This window comes from Pyxicephalus adspersus, chromosome 4, assembly GCF_032062135.1.
Source record: "Pyxicephalus adspersus chromosome 4, UCB_Pads_2.0, whole genome shotgun sequence".
In the NCBI taxonomy this organism is placed as follows: Eukaryota; Metazoa; Chordata; class Amphibia; order Anura; family Pyxicephalidae; genus Pyxicephalus; species Pyxicephalus adspersus.
The window spans coordinates 69,186,977-69,202,373 of NC_092861.1; the positions used below are offsets into that span (position 1 = coordinate 69,186,977).

At 36.5% G+C, this 15,397-nt stretch overlaps 1 protein-coding gene across 3 annotated transcripts in view; it reads left to right on the forward strand.

Moving 5' to 3' along the window:
- Positions 1 to 15,397, forward strand: part of MYO6 (myosin VI) — a 156,971-nt gene that overhangs the window by 91,139 nt on the left and 50,435 nt on the right. For all 3 annotated transcript variants that reach the window (XM_072408547.1, XM_072408549.1, XM_072408548.1), the window contains exons 15-19: positions 2,365 to 2,437; positions 2,769 to 2,896; positions 4,664 to 4,759; positions 10,398 to 10,568; positions 14,602 to 14,640. In XM_072408547.1, the coding sequence (XP_072264648.1) occupies positions 2,365 to 2,437; positions 2,769 to 2,896; positions 4,664 to 4,759; positions 10,398 to 10,568; positions 14,602 to 14,640 (507 nt within the window). The remainder of the gene's footprint in view (positions 1 to 2,364; positions 2,438 to 2,768; positions 2,897 to 4,663; positions 4,760 to 10,397; positions 10,569 to 14,601; positions 14,641 to 15,397) is intronic.

Consider the following 15,397-nt stretch of genomic DNA (forward strand, 5'->3'; position numbering starts at 1 on the left):
TTAATATAGTGTTGGGCCACAATTTCAGATTACGTTTGGTGCCATGCCATCCATGAGAAAATTAACCGTATTCTGCCGAAAATAAATCGTCCAGGGTAGCGTTTATTCAGGAATAGTCATGTCTGTATCAGAAAAGACTCCCCTGCTGATTCTGACTAAGGGGGGTATTTACTTATTGATCCACAAATCTTTTATATTGCTACGGGCCTCTTTCTGGTGGTAGTAGTGGTTTGTGGGGCATTTAATTTTAGGGTGCGTTTAGGTAAATTGTGCGGGAATTGTAAAGAAGTAGCTGGTTTTCTCCTTTTCATTCATTCCTCTACAATGCATATAATCCATTGAAATTTCCTTTATAATCATTAAGGTCAGTTCATTTTGATCTTTTATTGCCATATATTTTTATATTAAACTCATATGCTGTAGGACCTTTAGTAAGTTGTAGCTTTGCCCAACAGTGCGATTTTTGTATTAAAGATTATTAAAAAAGCATTAACGTTTTTCAGCTGTGAGTATGATTTTCATTTAAACAAGGATAAATAGGGCTTTAACTTATCCTTTATTATTAGTATTTTAGTACAGACTTATCCATCCTTTACTGTTGATCTCTTCAACCAGAACTCTGCTAGTTGAAATGGGAAATATTCCATTACACAAAGTGTGTCCGTGGTAGTGATAAACCTTCAGAATTATTTTTTTATCCCAGAAAGGTAAATGCAGTTAGAGAAAACAATATTTTAAATAGGAGTTCCAACTATATTCTGTAGGGCAGGGGTGTCAAACTCCAAATACACAGAGGGCCAAAATTAAAAACTTGGAAAATGCAGCGGGCCAACCTTAAAATTTATTGAAAATATTTTTCCTTCTCATTAGATATAAACCCTTTTCATATTGAAACAAAGAGTTTTTGCTTCACATTCAATCTGGAACAAGATTCTTATAATAAAGGAAGAGGCATAAAAATTATTTTTTTTAAATTTTATTTAGGAAAACATCTTATGCCTTTTTCTCTATTTGTAGCCTAAATTTCATTGGTAACCTTTTTGCACAGGCTAACAATATTAATAACAATATTCTTCTAATCCAACCATTTAAGACCATGCTTTGGAGTAGCAAGGAAAAGTACAACTGAGGGGGAGTGCTGGAAATGCCAGATGCGGCCAATGCGGAGCTAAATTTTTTGAGTGGCCCCCCGCTTAAACTCCCTCTTCTTTGAAATAGCGCCGGTACTAAATTTCCCGGCATTATTTGCGTCTATAAAACAGTCCAGTGCGGGGCCACACATAGGCAGTTAGCCCACTGCTCTATAAAACAGTCCAATGTGGGGCCACGCATGAGAGCCCACTGGTCTAAAGACGTGAGTGATGCCGGGAATTTTATAGTAGCGGCGCTATTTCAATGCAGCCGCGGGCCATCTGCATTTCAAATTTAGTATTCCTTTGGGGGCCAAAAAAAGGACCATGGGGGCCTGATTTTGATACCCCTGCTGTAGGGGTTTCTTTTACATCTGTTCAGTTATAGCTGTAAATAAAACCCAGGACGTCACTGAGCAAAACAATGTTAAGTTGGATAACCATCAAGTTTAGATCCCTCAAGTCAGACCATTGGATGGTTATTTCTCCTTGGCTGCCATGGGCACTGCACTTTGCATTTATTTATTTATAAATGTATATTCAATGTAGAATTTTCTTGAAGTTATCTTGTTTTATTGAGACATTCCTGTCTTCACACATTATCCAAGGTTAATACTAATAATAAACCAATTTAAGATGGTGATTAGCAAGCATTTGCTAGGTTTGCAAATGCATTTGGTAGGTTTTGGAAACTGGTTTTGTCTTGTACTAAACCAGCCTGGGGTGTTGACATTTGCTTCCCTCTATTTTTATTTTTTTTTAACCAAATGGACATATTAAAAGAGCATTTTTGGTTTTGGTTTGCTTACACACTCTTAATTGATTGTTTACTGGTTGCTCTACTAGTATGTATTTTATAGTATCTATTTCCATCAACAAGGTGAACATTTTCCAGTTTTATGAAAAAGCATTGTATAAAAGGATAACTAGAAAAGTTGTAAGCATATACCAAACATACTAGTCCAATATGTTGGAAACTAATCCCCAGTAAGCCAAGAATAGCGAGGTCTTCACTGTGTGCACACACTTAGTTCCCAGTGCCGATGTTCCCTTCTGGTTCAAGATAATATTTTCACAAGGATGAGGTGTTGGAAATGAAATATGTTTGCACCTGTTGTCTTGTCCTTTATATTTGACTGTTTTCTTTTTTTTTTGGAGAACCAGGCATTTTCAAATTGAATTAAATTGTGATAACGCTTATAAATATCCTCCTATTTGTTTTTTCCCTATTTAGGAACAGGAATTATACCAGCGAGAAGGCCTTGGTGTCAATGAAGTGCACTACGTGGATAATCAGGACTGTATAGGTCAGTGCCCTATTTTTTATTTTACCTTCAGTTTTCTTTTTTTGATGTCAGAGACTTAGTTAAGCATTATGGAAAGAAGCATTTACGTACATGAAAAAAGCTTAGTACTTGTCTGGAATAGTTAAAATGCCGCTTTGGCTTTAATTTCCTTTTTCTGTTTCTGAGACAGATGTGCAGTTCTCCTTCCAAAGACAATTATATACTGGAAGAATTGTTAGACTCCTAACAATGAGATCACACACTGCATAGTTATGGTTGTTTCTCTAGCATGCTGTGTTGTGTAAAGGCATTTCTGTAGTATATAAAAACACATTTCTTTTTTGATTTCCAGATCTTATTGAATCTAAACTGGTTGGAGTTCTTGATATTCTGGATGAGGAGAATCGTTTGCCCCAGCCTAGTGACCAACATTTCACAGCTGTTGTTCACCAAAAGCACAAGGACCACTTCCGCCTTACTGTAGGTCACCCCCTTTAAGTATTGTATTTATATCTTAATTACATTTTTTTCGTTGCTTCTCCATTACAAGTAAGCTGTTTGTACAAGTAAGCTGTTTGTGTGTTATTGAGACAATTCAATAACCTGTAGCATTTGGTTTTGATGTTTGAGGATACCGATATATATGGCTGTCAAAATTCTTGACTATTAATGAGTGAATGTTATGTAAGCATGTTCACTCAAATCAGCCAAGTGTACTTGACTGGCATCAGCTTTATCCTATGGTAATGGATTATGGTAATGACATTGGTTATTCTGTATAATCTCTTCTTCCACTTGGAATACTTTGCCAGGAGTTGGGCTGCAGAGTTTGCATTTTTCCCCAGAGTGTTTTTACATGCAATTCCATTTGCTAAATCAAGGACAAACCCATGGAATACCCAAATTGTACATGATTCCATTTAAAATGAATCAAACAAATAATCCTATTTTTGTTACACTCTGTTCTTGATTTTACTTTCCTGGTAGAAAGCTTTTCCTGTGTGGCCCTGCCTCTTTTCCAAGTCTAACCCCATATCTAAGTGCACATCAGTGATCAAAAATAACACTTACATTGAACAAAGGGATCTAAGTAAATGAAGCAAAGCTCAGGACAGCAGGTCTGAAGCCAACAAAGTCTGCCATAACCAAGTTTGACCAATGTTGAATCAGAGCACAAGAGTGGGTTTTCTGCTGATTTAGACAGTACTTGAAATAAATACCAGCCTAATAGGTTCACTTTAAAGATGATTTTACATTAAAGTACCCTAATTCATGCTGCTATGTAATTGAATTATATGCAAATAGTGTTCAGCAATTCAGGCATGCTTTTTATGTTATAAAAATTCATACCACTTAGGTGTGATGGGGCTTCATTCACTATCACTATTGGGGCAGCAAAGAGAATGACAGGGAAAGTTGTTCCTTTCTTCTGTGGTTTTCCAAAGAGCTTGATCATTATACTCTATAGTAATATAACAGTAGTATGGAGTCATCTAGTCTTTCCAGAATGACTTTGTCCTTTTCTGGCTATTGGTTTAAGCACCACTATCCATTCACAAAACTGTGATTTGATTTAATCAATGCATATATACTTTTCTTTCAAGTGTTTTTTTTTAACATGCTTACAAACAAAAAATAAAGCTTTGGTCTCCTTTTTATGTTGACCATAAACCCCAACGGTTTTGTTGGGAGGTAACTTAAGTTCGGTTGAAGTATTCATTCTCTTTATTGTGTGGTGCAGCCCTATAATAATATATGCTCCCAAGTTTAGGAAACTGCTCTAGATAGTTTTTTCTTTTAATGGAAATGAAAATGTTGGCATATTAAGTATTTTTCACAAACAAGCAAAGCCAGCTTACAGAGCTGCATTTTTATCTATGCCAAACAAATGACATGATTTTTTCCTTGATAAAGTATGATTTTACAAAGCTGCATAGGACTTTGACTAATGAAATCTCCTAGTACGTACATTCCTCGGGCATAAAAAGAGAGAAATGACACTGTCCTTTGCTCTATATCTGCTTACCATTGACCATAAAGGTACTTTAGGACCATCAGTCTCCTGCCTGATAAATAGAAATCATTGCTCTTTTTGCCAGGGAGAACAACTAAGGATTCCAATTTACTGGTAGTATTTTATCCTGAGACCTTGCCACATACAAATCTCAAGTGTATAGTTATATAAAAAAGAGTTTGTGCATGATGGAATAAGCAACCGCATAGCAATTTTTTCCGCTTGTATTGCAGATCCCCAGAAAATCCAAACTCACTGTTCACCGAAATGTGCGAGACGATGAGGGTTTTATCATCCGACATTTTGCAGGAGCTGTGTGCTATGAAACCGTAAGCTTTTATTTATGTCTAATACTTGATGGCTACTATTGTGTGTCTGTCACTTCGAAAACATATGACTTGGAGGGTTTGGATCAACAAGCCAAGGCTTTCATTTAGATTCCTGTCATTCTTTGAAATGAATAACAATAAGAAATGTACTCTGATATTCAGTAGCTTAAAATTCAAGGTCTACCTCCAATGTTCCATAACTTTTATTACATTTTGTATGAGACCTTCCAAAAACAGCTGTTTATTCCTGCCATTGAATACAATTTAGCATGGTAATCTAATAGCCTATCTGCGATTACACATTGTTACTGTAAATTCTACGGTAGCTTTAAAAAATGTCCATTGTTCCATTCTGCTACAAGACTAACAATTCTGTACTTCTCCCGTTACTTAGCATTTCTCTTTTTATTTCTGAGGCCAGTCTAATGAGTTTAGTTACATGTTTTAGAAATAGTGGCACAATATACAGCAACTTAGTGTCACGAGGAAACAGTGGTTTTATAAGCTGTTTCTGAAGCTCGCTGTATAAAATAAAGTGTGATTTGTAGGTCTGAGCCCTGTTGTACAGTGGTACATGGGAAGATCTGTTGTTCGAGGTTAGACAGCATGCATGTCACGTCTCAGACCGGAGTGAATCCAGACAGAAACATTGTGTCCTGCAGAGGAGCACGTACAGCTGTCAGAAGACATATTGTCATGGTTGAAGGACTTACACTCTGCAGAGAAAATGACAACACAGAACATAATTGTATCTCAATTTGTTCATCTGTACTTCCTACATTAATGATGCTTTCATGTTTTACCAATATTCTATAACAACAATTTAACTGCACATTTCAGATCTAAGCATTATATTTTCTAATCTCTAAAGTGTAGTTGGTGTTTTCACATTGAGGAGAAAAATATTATATATAAAGCAGCCCATGCACATTTTTATGCAGGAGTATTTTTTTTTTTTTTGCAAAATCACATTTGAGGTGTATTTTTATATATTTATAGTATCAGTATATTATGCTGTTCTGTACTGAACTATTTCATTAGTCCTTGTCGCAGAAAGAACTCAGTCATACACATGTGTGCAACACACACGCAACACACACACACTTGTGTAGTACATACACATGTGAGTTCTTTCTGCGACAAGGACTAATGAAATAGTTCAGTACAGAACACAAATGTGTGTACATAATTAAATTGTCTCTCTCTCTCTCTCTCTCTAAATATTTATATATATATAATATATATATGCATAGTTCTCCCCAGGGTTTTTAGCCAGTTGCTCCGCCCGGCTGATTTGAATACCCCGCCCAGCTCTCGGCAGCTCTCATCCTCGGATGCACGGATCTCAGTGAGGCTGCTCTGTGCCATCTGTGCTCTGTGCCATCCGTTCAGAGGATTGCTGCTGCCGATGAGAGGTGAGCACACAGTATAGCACAAGCTCAGATTTCTGCCTGTGAAATGTATCCACCTCTATATCTCTGCGTGTGATATATAAATAAATATACATTTTAGCTTTGTACACACATTTGCTCACTCACAATGCTTGGTTTGGTTTTGGAAACTAATCACTGTCAATGTTTCAGTGGGTGATTTTCAGAACAATAAAAAGAAACTCCAAGGTCAAAATTTTATAAGAAATATATGTACATTGATACATTCAACCAACCGCTGGGATTCACTACTGTTATTCATGCAACTTGCCTGAATTCTAACCATAGAAGAGCTTGCTGTGCCTTCTAGGGTGACCTTAAATGGTCTGATTGACCCCTGAACATTTACCAGGCCACGTAATAGGATAAAACACAGGACTGTTTATGGGAACGCCATTTGGCTACCTTGCTTTTCACCTAAATGCCAAAAACTGCTGGGACTGTACTGTAAAACAGTATAAAAATTCAAAGATTTATGTGTAATGTACTTGAACCTATAGCAGTGTGGAAGTTATTTCATCAGATTGATGCACAGTTTCTTTGAGGTTGTATATAGTGTCTACAACAAACAGAAGTATAGGCCATAGACAAAGGGAAATCAGTGGCATGAAAACTTCATGATCAGAACATTCAGCAGAAGGCCATTTCAGTTACACATTATATGACTGTGTTATCGTTATGATTCTCATAATAAAACACAATTTAGTAGTTTTTACTTACAGTGCTGCCTGCAGTTTTTTCACCTCCTCTTTTTTTTTTTTTGTGTGTGAAGACTGGAAAAATTAGAATGCTGCAATCTACCAGTTATACATTTTATGTCTAACAGTTTTCATCTGCTTATTTTGTTGCTATCATAAAGCGCTTAGGCATACATTTTATCAAAACATTTTCATAAGTTTGATTATCAAACCATTCTGCTCCATTATTCAGATGTGAAATGGCAAGTATAAAACATAATCTTGATCATTTCTTGAGTAAGCATTTAGTTTAAAACTGAATTTCAAGCACAATGCTGTACACTAAGATTAAATACTGATATGGGATTATTTTACATGCCTCAGAAGAGCCATGTCTGGTGGGACAGAAGTTTTTTTTAGCTTCTGTAAAGTAACACTTACAGGTCTTGTTCCTACCCAAGCTCATGACTGGACAATGAAAGGAGATGCAGCACACTAATGAGATCATCTCTCTTTCCTTTTGTCTTCTGCTATCATCTTGTCTCCTCAGCCCATTCAGACGTCCGATTACTGTCGAAAACAATCTTTTTTTTTTTGAAATTGTATTTTTATTGAAAGATTTTAACGGGATACAAAAAGGAAAAGGGTGGTACACAAAAGGGAAATAACATTTTCCAGCGTAACAAATCATTACTGAATTTCAACGGTGCAATAACCAGTTTTCTAGACATAACATAGAATATAAACATCTTAAAAGGTGGAGGCAAAAAGAACAAAGAAAGGGTAATGTGACATTAGTAAATCAGAGAGAAGCTGGGGGCACTAACTGGGCAGATCAACATAGTAGCGATCCCATGCCTCCCAAACCGTTTCAAATTTAGCCACTGTATTTCTAAGGAGTGCTGTAAGATACTCCATTAGACGAATCTCTTGGATCCGTGCGTAAAGATTTTCCATGGAAGGAGGCAAGGTCGTCTTCCATCTGGAGGGGATCAATGTGCGTGCTGCAACTAATATATGACCTGCCAATTTTCTAGAAACATGTGGTAGTATTGGGATGGGTTGACCCAAGAGATGAGATAGAGGATCTAATGGTACAGGTAGCTGAACCACGGCCTCGAAAACAATCTTTTGATATTGTGATGGCTTCCGGTGACTAATGAATGTATGCTGTTCTGTTCTATTGGGAAGAGAGTGAGAGAGCATTACCCCACTGTGCTCTCCCCCATAGGAAATCATAGTGGTTGTTCCCAATCAGCTGTTCATCGATCTTCCAGGGTGGTTGCTAGATTTCATCTTTAGTACTCATCTCAAAAAACAGGCATCCAACTGGTGTACTTTTCTTTTATCACATCAGCATTAAAATATACTTGAATGTTTGCTTGTGCTGATTTTCCCTTTTCCAGTTTGTTCTGTTCTGTACAGGGACGGCAAGAGTAATATAAAATACCTGGTCAGATTCAGGACATTACACTTAAGTCAGCTAGATTAATATGTGACTTTTATATCTGCCTGAAATTTACTTTTACAGTTAGGTCCATAAACATTTGGACAGACACAACTTTTTTCTAATTTTGGTTCTGTACATTACCGCAATTAATTTTAAATTATATTAAACTCGGATGCAGTTGAACTGCAGACTTTCAGCTTTAATTCAGTGGGTTGAACAAAAAGATTGCATAAAAATGTGAGGAACTAAAGCCTTTTTTTACACAATCACTTCATTTCAGGGGCTCAAAAGTATTTGGACAAATTAAAAAGCTGAAAATAAAATGTAAATTTATAATACTTGGTTGAAAACCCTTTGCTGGCAATGACAGCCTGTAGTTTTGAACTCATGGACATCACCAGATGCTGGGTTTCCTCCTTTTTAATGCCCTGCCAGGTCTTTACTGCAGCAGCTTTCAGTTGCTGTTTGTGGGCTTTTCTGTCTGAAGTTTAGTCTTCAACAAGTGAAATGCATGCTCAATTGGGTTTAGATCAGGTGACTGACTTGGCTATTCAAGAATGTTCCACTTCTTTGCTTTCATAAACTCATGGGTTGCTTTGGCTGTATGTTTTGGGTCGTTGTCCATCTGTATTATGAAACGCCTCCCAATCAATGTGACTGCATTTAGCTGGATTTTAGCAGACAGTATGTCTCTGAACACCTCAGAATTCATTCAGCTGCTTCTGTTCTGTGTCACATCATCAATAAACACTAGTGTCCCAGTGCCACTGGCAGCCATGCATGCCCTAGCCATCACACTGCCTCCGCCATGTTTTACAGATGATGTGGTATGCTTTGGATCATGAGCTGTTCCACGGCTTCTCCCTACTTTTTTCTTGCCATCAATCTGGTAAAGGTTGATCTTGGTTTCGTCTGTCCAAAGAATGTTTGTCCAGAACTGTGCTGGCTTTTTTAGATGTTTCCAATCTAGCCTTTCTATTCTTGAGGCTTATGAGTGGCTTGCACCTTGCAGTACACCCTCTGTATTTACTTTCATGCAGTCTTCTCCTTATGGTAGACTTGGATATCGATACGCCTACTTCATGGAGAGTGTTGTTCACTTGGTTGGCTGTTGTGGAGGGGTTTCTCTTCACCATGAAAATGATTCTGCCATCATCCACCACAGTTGTCTTCCGTAGACGTCCAGGTCATTTGGCGTTGCTGGGTTCACCAGTGCTTTGTTTCTTTCTCATGATGTACCAAACTATAGATTTTGTCACTCCTAATATTGTAGCAATTTCTCGGATGGGTTTTTTTGTTTTTGCAGCTGAAGGATGGCATGTTTCACCTGCATGAGAGCTCCTTTGACAGCATGTTGTCTGTTTACAGCAAAATCTTCCACATACAAGAACCCCACCCCCTCAAATCAACTCCAGGCCTTTTATCTACCTAAATATTAATGACATAACAAAGGAATTGCCCACACCAGCCCATGAAATAACCTTTGAGTTAATTGTCCAATTACTTTTGAGACCCTGAAATGAAATGATTGTGTTAATAAAAGGCTTTAGTTCCTCACATTTTTTTGCAATCTTTTTGTTCAACCCACTGAATTAAAGCTAAAAGTCTGCAGTTTACCTGCATCTGAGTTGTTTCATTTAAAATTAATTGTGGTAATGTACAGAACCAAAATTAGAAAAAACTTGTCCAAATATTTATGGACTTAACTGTAAATCTTTGTGTATATCTTTCTAGAATTGGGGTTCTAAACACACAAAATGAGATACTTTTATAAAGAAGGACAACCTGATTTTTGGATGTTCATTTCATTCTATTGCTTAATATTGCCACCCCCATTTTTTCCCCCCATACTGACAACAATAGAATATTACAATAATATCCATACCTGAAATGTTTTTTAGGATATAGTTTTTAAGAGAAATAAATGATAGGACAATAGTGGATGGATCTGGGTAATGTATTTTTCTTGTAACCCATATACGAGTGTTTCATGAAGTTTATTCATCAACATACAATCTTAATAAAAGAGCACTGTGTTCATCAGATAATGTTAAATAAATATATTTTTTATTTCCTTTTAGACACAATTTGTGGAAAAGAACAATGATGCTCTGCATATGTCTCTCGAATGTCTCATCTGTGAGTCCAAAGATAAATTTATACGGGATTTGTTTGAGTCAGCCAATAATAATAAGGACTCCAAACAGAAGACTGGAAAACTCAGCTTCATCAGTGTGGGGAACAAGTTTAAGGTAAAAGAAATCATATTTTCTTTTTTTTAAAGAGGACATACATATGTTGTTTCATTTTTATGAATCTGCTGGTACCTTTCATACTCTTTAAGACTGTTGTTCTGCTTCTCTGCGCAATATTTGCAGATTCTGGTTGGTGTGTAGGGTCAGCTGGGCGCTGTACTCTGCTCTCTGAAGACCTCACAGCACTCTGCCTCATGCTGAGCCTCTGTAGTTGAAAGGACTGGTATCCAATAAATGATAGAAAGGTGCCAGGGACAGCTCACCTGAAGAGGAAAGGGTTAGATTGGTGTTTTCTGACTTTTTTTAACGCAGATGAACCCCTTGACATAGCTTTCAGGTCTTTAGGTAACCCCCTTCTATAACTACTATGTCTGCAACTCACAGTACATTAGTATGGTGGAAAGATGTGCCACCCTTACAGATAGCCAAAAACATCATTGATGTCAGTGGTAACTGATCTGAGAGGTGTAATTTGCTCAAATAACTCCTAGCAACTTCTGCATGAACCCTGGTCAAGAAACAGATGCTGGATGTTAGATGATGCTGGATGTCCATCAACATGGAAATAAGACTTTATTTGCCTTTCTGTGGATTCAAATTAATGGTGTTAGTATACAGTGTAATCAGAGTTAGGAATTTCAGTGCAGAAGAAGAGCCTGTACAACTGCACAAGACTACAGGGAAGGTGGCGGGGGTTCATTTTTAAAATTAGAAGTTAGGAGTACGCTGGATTTTCATCAGATCAATTGGAATGATTTTGTACTTGCAGCAATAAAACATGGAAAAATGTACTGCATACTGAATATGATTTTATCTATTCCTTGCTTTACTTACCTACTGGAACAAGCAGTGCATAGCAGGTGTCTGAATCACTTGTGTTGCTAATTATTGGGGAAATATGGCATGGGTCTCTCCACTCCTAAATCCTTACTGGATAACTAAACCCAAAACAAAAAATGTTATATATCACGGCATACCTTTTCTTAGATGAGGTTTCTGCATTAACTTTTGTTTTTTCCGGCTAATAACATTTTCAGCAAGCACAAAAATATCTGATATCCTGCCAGAAATGTATTGCTCTTGCCTCTTCTTTTTATCCATTTTCTGTAAATTGGTAATGCCATCTGCCATAAGGGAAGGGTGTGTTTGATGTCCAGCCTGGGTGGCAACCATGACTAAAGTTATTGTAGCGTATCCAGGACAGTGTGCATTGTTTGCAGGATTACCAGTATATCACATTTTTTAGGTGGTAAAGCTTTACAGCTTAAAAAAAAGCAATGTCAACATGTTTGGTGCTCTGTAGCTCTAAAACTATTTTATTGTTGTAAACATCATAATTGATTTAAATATGTTTTAAAATGAAAGTCAAATTACAAATTCGAGTAACTACAAAAAAGAAAACTCAGCATATCTTCCTGCATTAATTCCCACTATTTCCCTCAAAAATCTATAAAATAGAAAAAAAAAAACAAAATGTATTTCACACATTTTTGCAATCTATTTATTCTTTAAATAACATCAGGATTATCTTATTTTTTACTGCATGTTCTAGGTATAGAGTTGATACATAAAATCTGTAGTGAAGAAAAAATGTCTACACCAGAGTTTTATAATTTTTTTTCCCAGGAGTTTTATTTATGTATAGATGTTCTCATAACTGGCCCAAAAGTTTAACTATACCTTTAGGTTGTAAAATCAGTTTGAGCCTAGTTTTTGTAGTGTTTTAAATTGAGTTCATTACATTAAACCATATTAACCTTTAATTAATTTAGAAAAAGGCACACCAGTTTGTTGTGTATAATTAATTGACAGGCTTCTTTCCCTGAAATGTTTAGTAATTGTGGTTACCTAATAGTTGGCATTCCTGAGCATGGATGATTAGCAATGATTCTACAATATACATTGTATGCATATATTGGTGGCTGTGAAAATATTTTAATACGAAATATATTTTTTTCTTAATAACATTACTTGAAGCCAAACTCCAGCCAAAGACCGAAAAGGTTTAAGAATTTCGATCAGGATTATAGTACTCTCCGAAAACCCCGCTGGGGAGATTTTCAGTTACTGTACTTGTTATTCTTCTCTGACCAATGTCATTTGTACAGAAGTTGTAGAGAATCTTCCCAACTGAGAAGCAGAAAATGAAGTTCCAACTCTTTTACTACCTTGGGAAATTTTACATGCAAAATATTTTTAATGGGAGCAATTTTTTCTGGTTTTGTTATCCACAAACCCAAATATATGCTGTACATTTCTGCTTTTTTTTTTTACTTGTCTAGCCACCTATGAATATATTTTGATAAATTCAGGAAATGTAGGTGGAGGGCAATGCAGGGAGTCCTGATATGGGTTACAAGACTTATTCGAGCTCAGGTAACATGCAGTCCTCTTCCCCCTTTTGTTTAGGTCCTGTTTAGTTGCATACTAGATTTATATATAACATAAACACTGTTTTGCCAATAGCTAAAATAAAAGTCTTAAAAAGAGGTGTCTTTCATTCCAAAGGTTGGGTCAGTATGATGTACAAATACAGCTTTAAAGAAAATACCCAAAATAGTAAAATCAACTTTAAAAATACGTGTGTCTGAAGAATGTGTTTTCTGAATAATATATAGACATTTGTGATCATAATGTGTGTGTGTGTCCTCAGGATTTTGAAGAAAAACTAGGATACCGTATGTCATGTACTTTAACAATAGTGTCACCTTTCTTACTTTCCTACTTTCTTACTTTCTTACTTTTCAACATTACTCATCTGACCTTTTTTTTTTCCACGATCATAAGAAAATCAGGGCAATCTATGATAAAATCATGGTGACTGATTAAGCATTGTTTTTGGACCTAATGATTTTCAGATGCAGTCAGACTAAAAATCCCAGTAACTGATATTGCTAATTTTATTTGGTGTGTCAGGGAAGGAAAGCAAATATTTCCATTAAAGAAAGATGAAAAGATAATTGAACTTACACTTTCATATTTTATAGCTGTCACTGTTTCAGCAGCCTGTACAAAAAGCTAAATAGGATTCTGTACAATGGTTAAAAAGATGCATGTGTTCCCTTCACCACGGCCTTCAGGTAAAACTGAGTCAGATTCTTGCTAGAGACCCCTGGGAGTGGTGTCTTTAGCACAGTGCATACAAGTTGGCACTTACAGGTTCTACTAGGTCAGCCAAGAGCATTTGCACCCATTGGCACTATTGTCCATAGTCAGCATGCAAGGAGGCTTTGCTGAGAACAATCAGGTAAAGATCGGGTTCAGCCACTTAAGTAGACCAATAAGACCAATTTGAGACTTACTGTGAACCAGAAGTTTTTGCAGTGGACACTATTTATTTTGCCATTTTCTTGGGCAATGGAAGATTCACCCCTTCTTACCTCACAGTTAGTCAAGTTATAGCACTTTCTGGAGAAATAAAACACATCAGCAATTTGAATGACATTCGGAATAGAAAGTCTTACAACTTGTTTGACTAAAGCAAATAGCTTTAGTAGTGATGTGTTGATGTTGGTTGCATTTTTTAACTAAATGTAAACTGTCCTTGATATGTCCTTAAAAAAGTTGTTTTAAAAAAAACAACTCACAGTATATTTATTTTAGTGTAAATAGTTTAAACACAACAAGTTACCAAATATAGTTGTAGAATGTATGTTTTTGACTGTCTTGGAATTTTTGCTCTAAATTATGCTTTCTAGACAAAGAAATTCATTAATGTTCAGAATCCTGCCTCTCGTCTTCCAAATGTTTTCTTCTCTTTCTTCTACCTTTTGATTTTATGCTTTCTTTACAGAAAATAGTTATAAAGTCAACTATTCATCATTTGAATAGTGAGTAGAAAATTCTGCATTGCACATAAACATTTGTTTATTAAAAGCTTCTGTAATCCTTTTTTATTTGACTGCACATCCATGAACATGCACTGCTGACAGTTAATGCATGCAAACTTGTCACCATGCTGCATGCTTGTGTACGGTGTTGTTGGTAGTGTTGTCCTGTCGTTTTATATTTAATTATTTTTGTTTTACAGACCCAGTTAAATCTTCTGCTTGAAAAGCTTCGCAGCACGGTAGGAAAATACATCATTTGCTTGATTTGTTCTTATCTGTTTTTGATATGAAAACGTTTGAGCACCTTTGGCAATATTTAATGGGAACCTGTGTGTTTACACATTCTGAACATGATAAAAAAACAATTCACCCATTCACCTATGTAGGTATAGGCATTGTTTAAAAATTAATTTTCAAAGTGCTCAACAGAGACTCATGCGGCTGACGGTGTTTTCGGTCTGGAAAGTGAAACCTGACTTTAAGATCTTTGTTTTAATCTTTGAGGGATTTTTCAGGATAAATGACTATCAGCAATCAGATTTAATTGATTTTGATGGTTAAATGAAAGCACACATTGGAAAAACATAAAGAATGAAAACATCTCAAAATAGCTTTAGGAGGCCTACACAATACACATAAATAATGATCTGTTAAAGTAAAACTTTTGGGCAGGTTCAGGCCTACCTTGGGACTGAGCAAGCCCCCATGGTTCCTGGTGGCCGGCAGCTTGCTAGCTGCTCAGTCACTTGCACTGCAGCACTGTTTGATAAAAAAAAAATAAAACAGCATCTGCACATTTACTAGCCGGCAGTACTGGAACGCTCACTGACGTTCCTCTTCATTCTTTATGGGGCTGCTGCGGGGAGAAGCTACATGTATAGCATCTCTCTAAGGCAGCGCTTCACTGGTATGAGGAGGTGGTAACCGCACCTCAACCTTATTGTCGGGCTGAAAACATAATCTTACCCAATCAGGATTCACCATGTTGCAAACTAT